This window comes from Lepisosteus oculatus, chromosome 6, assembly GCF_040954835.1.
Source record: "Lepisosteus oculatus isolate fLepOcu1 chromosome 6, fLepOcu1.hap2, whole genome shotgun sequence".
Lineage (NCBI taxonomy): Eukaryota > Metazoa > Chordata > Actinopteri > Semionotiformes > Lepisosteidae > Lepisosteus > Lepisosteus oculatus.
Window position 1 is genome coordinate 40,548,745 of NC_090701.1, and position 15,754 is coordinate 40,564,498.

A 15,754-nucleotide genomic window follows, 5' to 3' on the forward strand; every position below is an offset into this window, starting at 1 on the left:
AAGATGTTTCTAACTGAGGTATCTTTTACCCAGGAAACCCAAGTTCCCTAAACACACAGAAGAGCACGATCTACAGTAATAAGGTTCAAATAAACGCTGCAGTCAGGTTTGGTTTGGATGATCAAGTAGTAGGGGCTCTCGCCTGGCATAAGCTTCAAGTACCAACTCCTCTGGGCTCCTCTCTCTTCTCCCTGCTCTCCTTGTCTCTTCTTGTCTCTTCCTTCTTCCTCTCTTCGTTTCTGCCTCTTGTTTCACCTCTTCTCCTCTCCTGTGCTCTTAATCTGAATTTATACTGTGTCCTTTTGTCCCGCTCCTTGTCAATCATTTATCCACACTTACAGTAAGTGTTTACTCTTCCCAGTGTCACAAACTTTATCTAAAATCTAAGAGACACTTCTCAGTCGCCCAAAGCTATAACAGTATTGAGGAGTCAAAAATAACAAACCTCAGTAGAAAGAAGAGAAGTTAGATGATTGCTGGATGAGGTCCTTGGGTCAATTAAATACTAATGACCCAATGGGATTGATGGGCCACATGGCCTCCTCTCACTTGTAAGGGTTCATACGCTCTCATTATTGTGGCATTATTGTTCATGTAAATGTGGTTTGGATGTTTACTTTAGTGCCCTTGTTATTGGTGTCCTCCACTGTCTCTCATATACTGTATGTGTCCTTGTCATTGTATTTTTAACATTGCCTTTTTGGTAAGAGGATCTCCCAACCCTAGTTTTAACTCCTGTTATTAACTCACTCCCTTCTCACGTTGGTGCATATTTGTCTTTTTTAATTTTCTGATATCTCTCTGTCACTGAAATGTTATCTAAGTGAAAGAGTAGAATTACTCCTTTCACCTCTTTTCGTTTTTAAACTGTATATTTTTGACTTTTTGGATTTTAAAATACGGAAAGTTCTGAACGCGAGGTGACGTGATAGAACGTCCAGCTCGGTCCTCTTCCGTATTTTGTTCGCTCCGGGCACTCGTTGTTTGGTAGTATCCTAGCAACAAGGAGCTCACTCTTACTGCGCGTGCGGGTTTCCATGGTAACGCGGTAACTGACTAGTAAGGTAACTTACTGCGTGCGGCGTGTTGGAAACTGGTACAAGTCGCTTTCTACTTAAGGTAAGAGTGAAAAAAGTAAGTATCTTAAAGTAATGACGTAAAAAGATATACAGATGGGAGATGTATACATGTTCTTGTTCCGACGTGGCTTTAGTGTGCTTCATGTAAGTGATCCTATTTTATCTGGATACCTAAAATGGCATGGTGATATTTCTGAGCGTGATGTCAGTACTGGGGATGTTACACTGCTTTGTGAAAAAAAAAAGTGAAAATTACGTTGCAGAGAAGTGAGTGTTGTCCACAAGCTGTCTCTAAATGTTTGCTGGCTAGGTGAAAGTGAAACTGTTCCATATCTTTCAGTCTACCTTAATTTATGCTTTATCAATGAAATAGTTCCAGCATAATCCCGGAGGAATGGCGACGTATACGTTGGAAAGGCTCTCAAAATATGTAGTAGCTTCAGTACATTTTTGTGTAATGCTTGCTATACAGTACCTGCTCACCTGAAGATTGTGGTAATACTGATTCTTCGTGTGCCTAATGTGAAGAAAATACACAGACGGGCATATTTGCTCTGTTGCGCACTAAATATTTCTGATACTAAAATTAAAATATTTACTAACCATTTTTTGACATGCTGAAAATAAAACCTGCCCGAGTGATGTAAGTTCTGTGTTTACAGGTCTGATCCGGATGTTTTATGCAGAAACTATTCAGAGTTGTAGGTAGGATATGAAATAACTCAAGGATCATCTAAGCATAGAGAAGTATATATGATACTATGTGATGGTGATAAGTTTGGAAATAAAGTGGTCATCAACAGCACTCAAAAGGGAAGAATATGAAAAGAGACAAAGAGAACTGTAGGTTTCTGGTACAGTGTGCCACTCCACTCAGCCTTCTCTGCTCCGATGAGGGACACTCCAAATCGCAGTCAGCCTGGTCCTCTTCATGCAAGGTTATAGGAGGCTGTTTTATGTCCATCCATTTACTAACCGGTTCTTCCAGTACAGGGCTGTGGGGGAGCTGGAGCCTATCCTGGCAGTGAATGGTACACCCTGGACGGGACACAAGTCCATCACAGGGCACACAGGCAGACACTCACACACTCACAGCACGGCCAGTTTTCCTAGAAACCCCCCCAAAACTATCAATATGTTTTGGACTGTGGGAGGCACCCGGAAAAAAACCCACGAAGCCAGGGAGAACATGCAAACTCCACACAGCTCCCCAGATCTGAACCCATTTAATATCTCCTTGGGATTCGGACGGGGTGTCATAGGTCTGTCTTCCTGCTGATCACTTTATTTGATCTACTGTGTGGCACAGTAGATTTTAGTGTTTTTGGTCCTCTCTCGCATAGTTTGGCCGTGCGTTTTCTAAAAAGAGTTTGAGACAATTTGTCTCTGGATGTTCAGTTCAAATACACAGCCTGGGACTTGTAGGCAAAACACGTAGGTGCTTGATGATTAAGTACCTGTGTTGTTTTGAGCTCCCTAGCCTATGTGTTCTGAATGAATACAGGGCCTCCTGTGTGAACGACATGAAAATCAAGGCAGTCATCTGTGATGATGTGTTGTGATATGTTACTTTGCTAACTCTGTTTGCCAATGCTTCTTGAAAAGAGTAGGGGTGTAACCCTGGCATCCTGGCCAAATTTCCCATTGGCCCTTATCAATCATGGCCTCCTAATAATCCTCCTCTATGAATTGGCTGCATTACTCTGCTCTCCTCCCCACTGAGAGCTGATGTGTGGTGAACGTTCTGGCGCACTATGGCTGCCGTCGCATCATCCAGGTGGATGCTGCACATTGGTGGTGGTGGAGGGGAGTCCCCATTACCTATAAAGCACTTTGAGTGGAATGTCCAGAAAAGCGCTATATAAGTGTAAGCAATTATTATAATTATTATATCTAATAATGCTTTAAGTCTTTACTTCTTTGGTTAGTTTTATATTCTTTTATTCATTTTTGTGAAGTACTTTGGGATTTTTTAAATAAAAAGCAGTACAGTATGTAAAACAAACCAGTTATCGATTACAAATATGAAAAGAGGACTTGAATGTGCTACACCTGTTCTGATTCACTCAGTTGAACCAAAACAGTACAGCTATTGAGCTTTGTATTCAAAGTGTTTCCCTCAGCATTATTACATATATCACATTATATTTTTCTGAAGGCTACATTTACCAAATAAGTGGTCAAATTCAGAAAGAATGTCTGAAATATATGTAGCACTTGTAAAATAAACAATTACCTGTTGCTTTAGAGCTTTCCTTTTTATTGCATTCATTTTAGAAAACATTTCAGTGATACTAAGTTTATGTTCTTTGTATATAGAGCCCATTGTAATGAAGAGAAAGTGTAAATTAAGTTTGTAGAACTATAAACTATCACATAAGAGACTATCCATAATCAACTGCCTATTTCAGTTCCACGCAGAAACATGACATATTATTTTAGATTAATTAATATTAGATTAATGAAAAAACACCTCATTTCTACCTATGCAGATACTGTATGGTGAGGTTTTTGTCGTATACTATATTATCTATGCATTTAATTAACATTATTTGTTTTCTCACACATAGTGATGTTCTTCCACTGTTAGTGTTTGTTGCTATTTGTGAATATAATTAATATAGTGTAGTTAATATAGTAAAATCACTAAGTTCATGAATGCATGACATTTATAATTGTGATTACTTTTTAGGTGAAGAGCAGATCTGTAGTCGTATCATGGGGATTGCACTGACCAGAGCAGCGCAATGGACAACAGCTTGTTCTGGGACTGGCAAATTGGAAATCACACCTTTGAATGAGTCCTTGCTGAAAGAAATCATTCGATTTGTGGAGCCGTTTCAAGCCAGACACCCGGAAGAGGCTGCCCTTGTGTTTAAGGAGCCTCTTGAATGGGTGACGACTTTACAGGCTTCAGATTTTAAAACAGATTATGACATCAGGTAATTTCAATGTTAGTTTTAGACAGAACTTATTTTTTCTGAGCTGTCAAGAGCTATTTTCTGAAATAATCTTTACTGTTATTAATTGTAATTGTTGTTTCCGTAAAATGCAATTAGGTGATGAGATTATTGTTATTCTTGGAGGTGGCTGTTGAAATGTCATTGTGGCTTCCTGTATAATTTTTATTCTCTGTCTTGAATCTCATAGAAATGTATACAGTTCAAGTAAGACGTTTTTTCAAGGAACAATTAAACTGTTCAATTTAGTATTTCCTGACTTAATGTACATGGCGTGCATCTGTAAAAAGAAACACTTATAAAACATTTTTTGTTCTTCATCTTTTTCTTATTAATTTGGCGTTTTATTTTATATGCAGTATTATAATAATTCGGAATATTTGCAACATGAGTACTGTAAATTCTGTTATCTTAAAGTTTTTTACTATTAAAACAACATTAAAACAGCTGTATGAATGGAAAGAATGCAAAAGTATTGTACTTTAACAATCTGAGTTTCTGAACACACTTCTCATTTGTGTTTGGTTGCAAATAGTAAATGTTGAATAAACCACAAAAATGCAGTTTATTAGTTTTTCATTGATAAGGACAACCTAATCTCAAGTGCTATGTAGATTGATATTATTTTCTTGGGTGAAATTATAAACTGGATTAAAGCACTCACACAGAAGTGCAATTTAATATACTGTTGGAAAAAGTAAATGCCGATACAACCATTTTCTCTGGCAATTTCTAGATAATAAGAAAATTTGATCACTTTCCAAAAATGTAAGATAAACTGTACTCAACTTGTGATGTTTCAGAAGCATGGTTGACAAACTGACATGCCGTATTGTCCATGATTTGTGATTTTTATTTCAATTGTGGGGTATGTTTCTTATGGAATGTTTTTTTTTAATTATTATTAGTTCTTTTCAAACAGAGTCTGTTCAATTCTGGTTTTTAGTGGGTCTACAGTGAAGTCACAAGAAACCGACCTAGATGGGAATCCTCTGCTTCACCTTCATGCATCATCCATCAGAGTGCGCAGCTTTGGTCAGCTCTCGAAAGTGGTGCAGTTTGCACGAGACAAGCAGCTGAAAGAAGTGAGAGCGTGCCTTGAAGGTGAGTGGGCAACCGCGAGAAGAGCAGGACAAGACTGCAGCAGAATAGAAGTACATCGTGTAGCACCGTGAAGGTTCAGTCATGTTTTAATTAGTCGTTATTGTTTAAAAAGAAGACGCATATTTTAGTGACGGTGTGTAAAAGTTCATAATGAGTAAGCAATTACGCATTATGCCCACCATATGGTATCATTACTCATAATACCCACACCTGAAGAAGGCTCCACGGCCGAAACGTTGTGTTCTCTTTCTTCTTTTTTTCAGCATGGAATAAACCTATTACTTGTTCCTCCGCATGAGTAAGCAATGGCTTACTGCAAATGAGAAAACTTAAGCATTAATATAGCATTCTGATATTGAAAACACTCAGAAAGTTTAAATCTTACTTCCGTACTGTATGCCTGTATAATTCTGGAAAATAAAGTAATCTTAAAATACTGTACATCATTTACAATATTCATTCCAGTTTATCTCAATGTATTATAACAGAACAGTTTCAGCAGCATAAATGGATAATAAGCACATTAAACAAACAGAATGCAAAAACTATTTTACCAGTCTAAAAAAATATAAATAAATCTTCTATTCACCATCATCAGGATGACCTGGACATGATGGATTTAGCTGACAGAGTATAGTCCCTCAGGAGTCAAGTAGCTGCGTATTGTACAGTACTTTCTACCATTTTGTATTCATTGAGCAATGACAGTCATTTCGGAAGGTTCCTTTGTTGAATGGCTGCAGGAAAAATATTCATAATTTACATAATGAAAAAGATTAAACTTAATTTGTACTGCTTCAGAGAAATCTTTTCTGTATGGATTATAAAAGGAAATTCACTTTCACCTGCAGTCTTAGTGTATCTTGAAATATACTATACAGTATCTTCATATACTTTATAGATATAATATATACTGTACGTTCATTAAGTACCTAAACTATACAGTAGCCTAGGTAATGAAATCTAGTTACAGTCACAAATGTTCCATTAATATCCAACATATATGATTGTCTAAAATATTGAAAAACTCTGAAATTGCAAAAAATGATGAAACTATCTAAATCTTTTAATGTTGATCTTTTAAGCTGTTAATCTTTTCAGTTAACAGAGATCCCATCGCAAACATTCTCGGACCAAGCTTTGCGACTGTGGAAGGAGAAGATACTTCAGTGTTGCGACTTCTGGAAAAAGTGAAAGAAGATAAAAAGGACAGTGAGTCTGAAGTAAAAATGAAAATGCTCATCCTTCTCCAGCAGCTTGACATGCAGCTGTTGAATACCTCACTGAAACAAATTTCACAGTATGTGTTCCAATTTCTGTTCCATCATCAGCTACGATTTGTTGTCTGTTTTTGCCTTTTACCACAGTTAATAAAATTAATTACATAAACATGATTAATAACAAACACATCTCAAATGTTGTATGATCAGTGTATTGGAGAGAACATATATTTTAAAGGATTTATTGGTTGCTAAATTGTAAATTGCTTAAATTAATTATTGAACTGATTTTAACAGAGAAGTTCGGCTCGCTCCTGCCGCAGTAAAGAATGAGGTGGAACTGTTGAAACGCTTCTGTGGTGAAGGGGAGAAAAGATTGTTGAAGTCTGTTGAATACACATCAGGTTTGAATTATTTTCACATTTTTGGTTTAAAATAGTGATTGCTAATAGGGCTAATACAGGATATTTTAAAATACAAAATGCCTGTATTCAACTTTCAAAAACGTGCAAGTCATTATGTATGTCAGATTTTAGTTTACTGAAAGATTAATTAATTTCTTATTCTCCTTAAGGGGCAGATTTACAGTACTATAACAATTAACTGTTCATAAAAATGTGTACTACACTGTGTGATAAATGCATGCCTTTGAAAAATATGTCCCCATTGCTAGGAAAGATTGAAACCGTTTATGAAAATAGTTACATTTTACCATAATATCCCATAATTAGTTAATTTATAGCTGTGTTATTTGGGGCATGTTTTCAAAAGATGATTTATAACTGAAATAAAAAAAAATCGCCTCAGTTATTTTTTTTAAAGTGTTGTGCAGTGATTGGTAATGTTTTTTGTTAGTTGAGTACTGATAAATCCTCTGGCCAAATCTTCATATTGGAGTCATGCAACTCCTTTTTATGGATTGACAAGTTTTGTATAACACGAGTGAACACCTTAAAGTATAGTATAACATAAACAGATGCAAGATACAGTATCTAATATGTTAAAATATGAATGAGCTTTTTTGTAATGCAAGCTGCAGTGGTCTAATAGTGTTTTACATATTTTGATTCTACTATTACACAAACGTCCACAATGTTACAGTAGTTATTTGTGAAATGCCGAGAGACATTGCTTGAGGTGCAGTCATCTACATTCCAGGAGGCTTCTGGGAGTAAAGCAGGTCTTGGAAATCAGAAATAGTAACAATTGATTTTAGTTGTACTTACCAAACTAATTCCATATTTTAGAAGTATGTTTGATGTTTTCATAGTGAAGAATCAAAGTGCAATATTTGGTTAATATTATTTCATTATTGAATGATCAGTGTCTTTAAAGCAAAGATAAAAATGCTAAGTGTGATTATTGTAAGATTTATGCCCTTGAGTAGTATACATCCAAGGTCTATTTGTTAAAATGTATAAATGTTTCAATACAGTACTTTGTATAAGTTATTTTTCTCTGTGCTTTCTTTCGTCCTAAAAACTCTTTTACTGTAGATTATGAATTTTCAAACGGTTGCCATACTCTACCAAAAAGGCAAGTGCATGGAGAAATCTGCTACCTCATAATTAAACCCTGTGATACTGATGCATTGTACATCACATGTAGCACAGCTGGTGTTTTCCTTAATGGGGTGAGTTTACATTTTCTGTTTTATATTTATAATGAATTTAGAATGTAGAATTTAGAACCTGTAGTTTTTTTTCCCAGTTGAATACATTATAATTCCAATTTGTAACACAATATAATGTGAAAGTCCAAGGGGGTTGAAGACTTTTGATAGCCACTGATGTATAATGTACACGTTTCACAATTTCACCAAGTTGCACTGTAATCGATGTGCATTTTGGGTCTGGCAAACTCTCTCTTTTCTTGTGTCTCTGCAAGGTAGGTGTGGTTCAATGAGTGTCTCCAAATGTCACCTGGCTAGTTGGTTTATGAGATGTTATATGCTTACACAACTACAGAAGCAGGGGAAAGAAATCCTGAGCACATAACTTACGCAAAGTTAGTGTATAACCACCAGCTGTTTTTGCAGTGTGTATACATCAGCTCCTGCAATTTTAATTTTAATTGAAGGTTTTGTAGTTTTGAGGCTACAAAAGCATCTGAAATTAATAGCCAAAGAGTGTGGAATAGATGCTGTATTGCAGTTGAGGTGGTACCCTATTTGTCAGGCATGCATAGTGAGCGCATCTAATGTGTTATGTTGTGTTTTAAATTATTAAATAATTGTGACTGTCGTGAAGTTAGACCTTGATGATACAGCAAGCCAACGATTCAGTATTATTTTGATTCTAGTCCTGCATACAATTCAGGTTCCTTTTTAATGAAAAGGATCCAGCAGCCTTAGAGAAAGACTCATTCCAATGCTGTAGCACATGACTTATGAGGGCAAATTGAAGAGGGCACAGTCTCAGTAAACAGCTGGCAGGAGGCTTAACTAAAGATTTTATTGGAAAAAAATAACAGAATAAAGACGGTTTGTCCCAATTCTTATTTCAAGATAAATTCACAACATGAATGAAAACTTTTTTAAAGTACTGGACAATAAATACTACACTATTTATACAGGAAATAACATGATATTTATAAAGCCACTTTGTAGAAGCCATTTTGCTGAAACCTTTGAAAATTAAAGTTTGTGTGCTGATAGAATCGCTTTAAAGGCCACATTCAAAGCACTAAGCTTGAGGGCAAAATTCACTCCTTGTTTCTATCAAAAAGAGAAGTTTTCCACTCCTCTCCATTGGACTAACATCTTTACAAAACCTTCATGAGAAGACCAAATCCTGCAAAAATCTTTCAAATTTCTGTTAGTGCATAGAAAAACAATAAATTCTGATGAATTCTCATCATTAAACGTTTACAGATCTCAGCTTCTCTGTGAATAAGTACCATATAATGGTCATTTTGAAATGTTAATTTTGATTCTGAGACTGTTATTATTAATGATTACACTTTTCATTAGCCTGGTTTTCTGCTTTGTTAACAAAGCTGAAGCATTTGTGTTAAAAACAGTTTTAAAAAAATGAGTTATATTAACATTAGTATCCTGGAAGGCTGCTTATTATTTTAACAGTCAAAAGTCCCAATGTGTTATAATGTGAGGGCTATATTTTTTTCACTGCAAATTGGATTTTATCAGAAGCAGCATGTTTAATGTCGTATTGTAAAGCCCTGTGGGATAATGTTTGACGTGTACCTTGCGCAGAAATATGGCAGCTTTTCAAGGAAATTAATCTAAATGTCTCGTCTGATGTTTTACAGCAGGCATTTAATTACTTTTAATGAATGATATGCACAGTGTTTCCAAAATATTAGGTATGTGTAACTGAAAAGTTTGGTAATACTTGTAAAGGATACATATCTAGCTTCTTCTTAATGATATATTATAAAACAAATACAAAAAAAAAACTTTTACGTGTAACGTTACAATTTAGGGCAATTACTACATAAAACAGCTTTCCAAAAATTAGTTTATGAGTATTTATTTTCTTAGCATCACAGAGAAGACCCAAATTATTTTCTCTGTTTAAACAAGTTTGGAGGTGTTTTCAAGATATTCCCCCGGCATTTGCTATGCAGTTTAAACCATTAATGATAGTTAAGAATTGTCCTTAATGTCTGAGTCATTTCAAAACTGTAACTGATTAACAAGGCAAACCTTTTCCATCCTGAATATCCTTTCTTATTCTGCATTTTCCTGTAATTGTCTCCTAATTTGAAGTGCCCAATTTTATTATATTGTAACAGTTTCGTCTAGACCTTAGACACACCTGGAGAGTGCAGGGTAATTAGTGTCGTCCCTTCTAGCTGTATAGTCAAATTGTCAGTTCATTGGAACTATTTGAAACACTAAAAATGAAATACTACACCTTTGGAATCCGAAGTCAACATGAGTGATCATTATCTGGCCTATTTCATAATGGCTTGCTGCGACACAATGTGAATCACACCTGACACATTTAGTTTTTTTAGTGTTTTAATAGAGGTTCTGTGTTATTTCTGCATAATAAGTATCTGGGCATATTGTGTTCTCTGAATTACAGGGCATTAAAAAGGAAGGAGAGGATACTGACTATGAAAGAAAAAGTGATATGTATAAAAATCTTGTTATGCTCCTGAAGGACAAATCTCCACATTTTGCCGAAAATATAGACAATCAGGTAGTGTATGTTCATTTTGTTGTAATTGATTATTGGGAAGGTACAATGGAGCTGTTAAAACTATATTTTGTAACCATAATGAATTATTGTATAATTTCTGAACAAATCTTCTGAGGGGAAAATATTTTTTTACTACACACACACACACATACATGTTCAAAGTGTAATTATAAAGCATAATTTTGAGAGATATTTACTCGCTTTTTATCATCTCAGTTTAGTAGCATTTTGTGTCTGAACTTTTCTCAGGCCTTAGAAAGGTTGGCTTCATTATCATCTTAAAGTTGCTGTCTTCCATATTGATCTAAAAGAAAAGATACACAGGCCATTTCTGACTTACTCTTTTAAATGATTTGAACCTTTCACTACTACTATCAGGTACCCCACACATTATCAAAGCAGTTGTTCTATGTCTCTGCCTTCAATTATTATAAGTTCAATTATTATAATTGAAGAGTATCTAAGCTATTGGTTGAAAATAGTACTTACCTGTACACTTCTCAGACCTAAACTATGGATGATGTGGGGTATATACAGTATGTTGTTGCATTCTTTTTAACAGCAAATGTAAGTTTGTTACAGAAATGTAAAAACTGAATAAAATATGCTGTGAAGCTTCATACATAATCATTTACACATTGTGATGAGAGTGATTAGTATTTCAGGCTTACAGTAGTGTTTTTTTCCTAGTGAAGTGATGTGAAAGATTAACCAGTCGCTACTTAATCGTTTCAAGCTGTTTAAAAGAAACATTTATTTTCTAACAGCTAATAGTTTGGTGGCTTGTGACCCAGTAATATATTTGCTAGAAGCAAATTAGGTTTCTTCTAACTTACAGTTATAGAGATGCTGGACCAAAGCGTTTCAGAACAAAAGTGCTTTGTGTGAACAGTTCAGTTTTGGCCTTATAATATAGCTCATATAGAAAAATAAAATTTAAGGTTTTGGTAACCTTTGTTTCCTAATTAAATTTACTGTTACTATACTGCAGTTGTTTCCATGTAGTTTACTGTGCTAGATTTAAAATGTACCAGATAGAGGGCCAGAAAGTGGTTAGAAAAACTGCAGTCCTGTTGTCCCTAGAGTTTTGAAGGTCTGTCTATTATTTGAAGATCTTAACTGGCATAATGGGCCTTTTCAAAAAGGGAAATAAAAAAAAATGGGAAAATGGACCCATTTTGTCAGGATTTTGGTGCATTACAGATTTTTCCATGTGTAGAGCAATGTTAGTTTCAATTTTTGATCTTATTGTGCCATATTAAGTAGTGTTCCGACCACAAAATGGAAGCACCAATGTAAAGTCATGTAAGAAGGCACAGGGCCACCTGTATTCGCCACCTGTGGCATAGACTCTTCCAGAATCTGGAATTCTGCAGGAGGGATGCAGGACTCTCCCAGGAGAAAGTCAATTGGTTTACACAGGGTGATGGAGAGATACTGCAGAGAATGAGATACTCCAACACTTGGTGAAGGAATCACTCAGTACCATTAAGTAGAGAATAGGGTTGACCTTGCCTTCCAAGGGAATGAGTGAACCCAAACCACGCCAGGAAAATGTGTCCCACAACATTACAGAACCACAAGAATACCTCACTTTTGGAGACAAGAACTCTGGGCTGTTAAGGTCTTTAGATTGGTGCCAGACATGCACACATCAGTTTTTTGAGAGTATAGTGATCACACACATGCATTCTCATCATGGTGTCCTGCTCTGTGGAGGTCTGTGTAGACTGTTTCTGCTCATACTTGCTGCTCTTGCATTTCAAATTAATCCACATATTATAGACAACCAAGCTAGCGCAGTATTTAAATACAGTATATGACATCTAATCATGATGTTATGTTATTTATTTATTTAATTGATGTTAATTAATCCTTTCTTTCAGTATTACTTACCTATTTCCATTTATTTTGCCTAGTACCTGTATGTACAGTGTTATATGTGCCTATGTGTTATAATTTCCCATTTCGATTATTGTTACAACCCCAAGTGTCTAGGGGTAAAAGGGTGTAACATTTAGGATAATTCTTTTGGAAGCAGGTGGGTTTTGGTGAGGGACTAGGAAGCGTGATAACAAGGGTAAGGAACTAGAGTGGTGCCAAAGGAAAGAAAATAAACAAAATGGAGCTGGCTAGGACAGTGAGGGAAAGCTAATCTGACTACAAAAGAAAACCCGAAACACACGGTCTTCGGCGTCTTCAAAACCCTAGCTAACCTGCACTGACTACCCAAAACCATACAAGACAAACGGCACTCACCCGTACTAAACCAGTGTACTAATACAAAATCAACTAAGTGTGTAAAGTGTACCCAACAACCTAAACTAACCATATATACAAAAGTTCACACAAACACACAAGTGAACCAGGAATACAAATAAGGGAAAACAAGAGTAATCAACAGGAGCAGGGTACAAAAGAACACTCACACTCACACTCACACTCACACTCACACACACACTCACACTCACACACACACTCACACTCTCACACACACACACACACACACACACACACACACACACACACACACACACACACACACACACACACACACACAGCAAAACAAACCAACAAACGAAGCCGACGCAATAACCAAAACCAAACGGGACCGAAGTCAAATGAAAGGCCTCTCCTTGCTGAAAACCTCCATGTTATATAGTGAATAAAATGTGTTCTGATTGGCTGAGAGCTAATTGATGATGACGTCATACTGAAAGTGTGGTGTAATGGTGGGCCAATGGGGAAGGGAGAACAATCAGGGTCAGCAGTGTGGACATAACAAAAAAAAACAAACACAGAACACACACTGGGACGTACTGTAACAATTATAAATAAGAAAAAGCTGTAGTGTCAAATGAGTATCTTGATAATTGAGAAATGTAAATAAGAATAGATAAAATAAGAGTGCTTTTAAATAGTAAAATAGACAACAGTGATTATTATCTGAGACAGCAATTCCTGGACACTGTGTAAAGTGGATTTGCTTTACTTTTATGTGATATGTTTTAAAATCCCAGTTTTTAAAAAGGGTCTCTTTTGCCAAATCTAAAGTGCTAGAAATGTACTGAAACACCACCAAAAGTATTTGTTATTATTGCATATTTTGTTACATTTTTTTTGGTTTAGAAGTACAGTATATAGTTTAGAATGTGTGTATTGTGCAGAAAATGCAGCCCAAAAATAACTAAAAACAAATATATATTTTTAATTGCGCTTCTGATAGCTGCCCAGATTCATACACTATCAAATGGTAGGATGAATATATAGTGTTTACCTACAGTAAATTTCACTTAAACATACATTGCTGAAATTTGTTCTCACACTGCATTGTGAAATGTCACTCTAGGTAATGGCTTCCTTTGTAAAGCTGTTCTTGTCAAAACATATTGTTTTATTTTGCAGCAATTTACTTTCCCTTGGGGAATTGAAAAAGTTAACCTTGCTGACATTTTGATATGTCTCATTGCAGCATGAACTAGGCAGACATAAAAACTAATTTTCACTATTTAGCACCAACTAAGCTCTTTGTAATTGCCTCCAAATGTATTCTTTCATGTCAAATATGTTCTCTATTAAAAAGCTTATTATTAATTCACCACAAAAAATACAACTGGTGTGGTTCCAAGCAAACCTACAGTACACAAAGACAGTAAATGTTAATGAAGAAATCTGAACTTGACGAGATCTTTTCATTTTTTTATTGTAATCATATTGTAATTAACAGGGAGTCTGTTACTTGTTATTGTACTAATGTATATAAGTAAAAATTACCCTGATACCAATTTAATATACCTGATAAAACACCTTCTAATTATTTATTTCTCTAGTACCGTGACATGGGAGTGCAATGAGGAGACACGAATGTTAAAGACAAATTAACATTCATTTTTGGACACAAAACTTCATGCTTCTACAGTCCAAGGCTTCCCTGACTCAATGATGGAATAGCATTACTCCATTTGCCCCTAATTTTACCTTTGATCTCTTTAGTCCTCAGAAATATGTTTTATATTCCAGGCCTCAAAGAGTAAGCTGTTGCTTTGTTTCTTATAGAGGTGAATCTTATTGACATTGTCTTTCTTCTTCTAAAGGGGAAGGTAGACATACTGTACTAATGGCCAGGCTTACTTCTTATATACTAAGCTGGTTTTCATGTAACAGCTGCTCAACTTTTAGCTCGCTATTTCATTACCTTGTTTGAGTGTCTTTCCTGGAAGTCTCTGACTGATTGTATTTCCCCTTCCAAGGGAAGATGTCCAGTGTACTGTACAGTATATGGCTAAAGATTGTCAGCATCAATTGCCTGTTCTTATTTCTTTACCTCTGAGCTCTAAAGCCATCCCAAGATTCAACATACTTGTGAGTGGTAAACACACCTCCAAGTGGACCTTGGGCTCTGCAAACTTTATAGCTCTCTAGACATAGTGGAGCCATTTGCGTCAGTATGTAGCCTGTTTAAGACATCTGTGTGCCTTTATTGATTAAACCTGATTACTGGATTGTGCTGGATAATGGTACAGAATGTTAAATGGCTCCGTCGTAATCTGTATTGGTATAACTAGTATACCCCACTCCAGCGCACAACAATATTTAACAAAGAAAATACTGATACAGGAATTTATATATCAAAGGGATGTCACAGGGATTTTGCTGAGCTTGGAGAAATAGCACATGAAATAGATTTAGGAGTTTGTCTTTGTTTAAACAATGAAGTGGAGCACATCGTAAAATGGATGCTGTTTCCCTAAAAAGAGCTCAAAGAAATGCGACTGGTCAAAAATGAAATGAAAAAGTAAAGTTAACAGTGCTGAATCTCTTTATTCATGAGAAAAGGTAAATGTTTGATCCTGATTTCAATATCGTCAAAGCTGTTTGTTAAAGTGAAATTATTAAACTGCTTTAAATTTAACAGATGAAAGGACTGACAACTGGTAATTAAAAGGAAATACATTTAGGATTGAGAGTTATGGGATCCTGGCACAAGCTGTGCAGCCAAGTTGTTGAAACCGACTAGCATTTAGCCACCAAAATGGCAAGACTGATCAACTGGTTGTGTCTCATATGTAACCCTTCTTATAATCCTGTTTTAAAATAGGAGCAGTGTGCATTGACAACATTAATCTGTATAAATGTATGGATTACCATACAGCTAACAATAAGCCAGCTTCTAAGTGGTGGTTTTGGCAAAGTGATAAAGTGTGTATGCATTTGGGAAGAAG

The 15,754-nt window shown here is 35.7% G+C and overlaps 1 protein-coding gene across 6 annotated transcripts in view; it reads left to right on the top strand.

Annotated features, from left to right (window-relative positions):
* The first annotated feature begins 1,039 nt into the window (after positions 1-1,039).
* Positions 1,040-15,754, top strand: part of odad2 (outer dynein arm docking complex subunit 2) — a 66,080-nt gene continuing 51,365 nt past the window's right edge. The window contains exons 1-8 of one of the 6 annotated variants that reach the window (XM_015354057.2): positions 1,068-1,119; positions 1,742-2,017; positions 3,772-4,021; positions 4,986-5,143; positions 6,245-6,443; positions 6,661-6,767; positions 7,860-7,996; positions 10,416-10,532. In XM_015354057.2, the coding sequence (XP_015209543.2) occupies positions 2,011-2,017; positions 3,772-4,021; positions 4,986-5,143; positions 6,245-6,443; positions 6,661-6,767; positions 7,860-7,996; positions 10,416-10,532 (975 nt within the window). In that variant the 5' untranslated portion in view covers positions 1,068-1,119; positions 1,742-2,010. Of the gene's footprint in view, positions 1,135-1,741; positions 2,018-3,771; positions 4,022-4,985; positions 5,144-6,244; positions 6,444-6,660; positions 6,768-7,859; positions 7,997-10,415; positions 10,533-15,754 lie in introns of all 6 variants that reach the window. The other 5 variants (XM_015354056.2, XM_015354055.2, XM_069191258.1 and 2 more) reach the window with 5 other exon arrangements.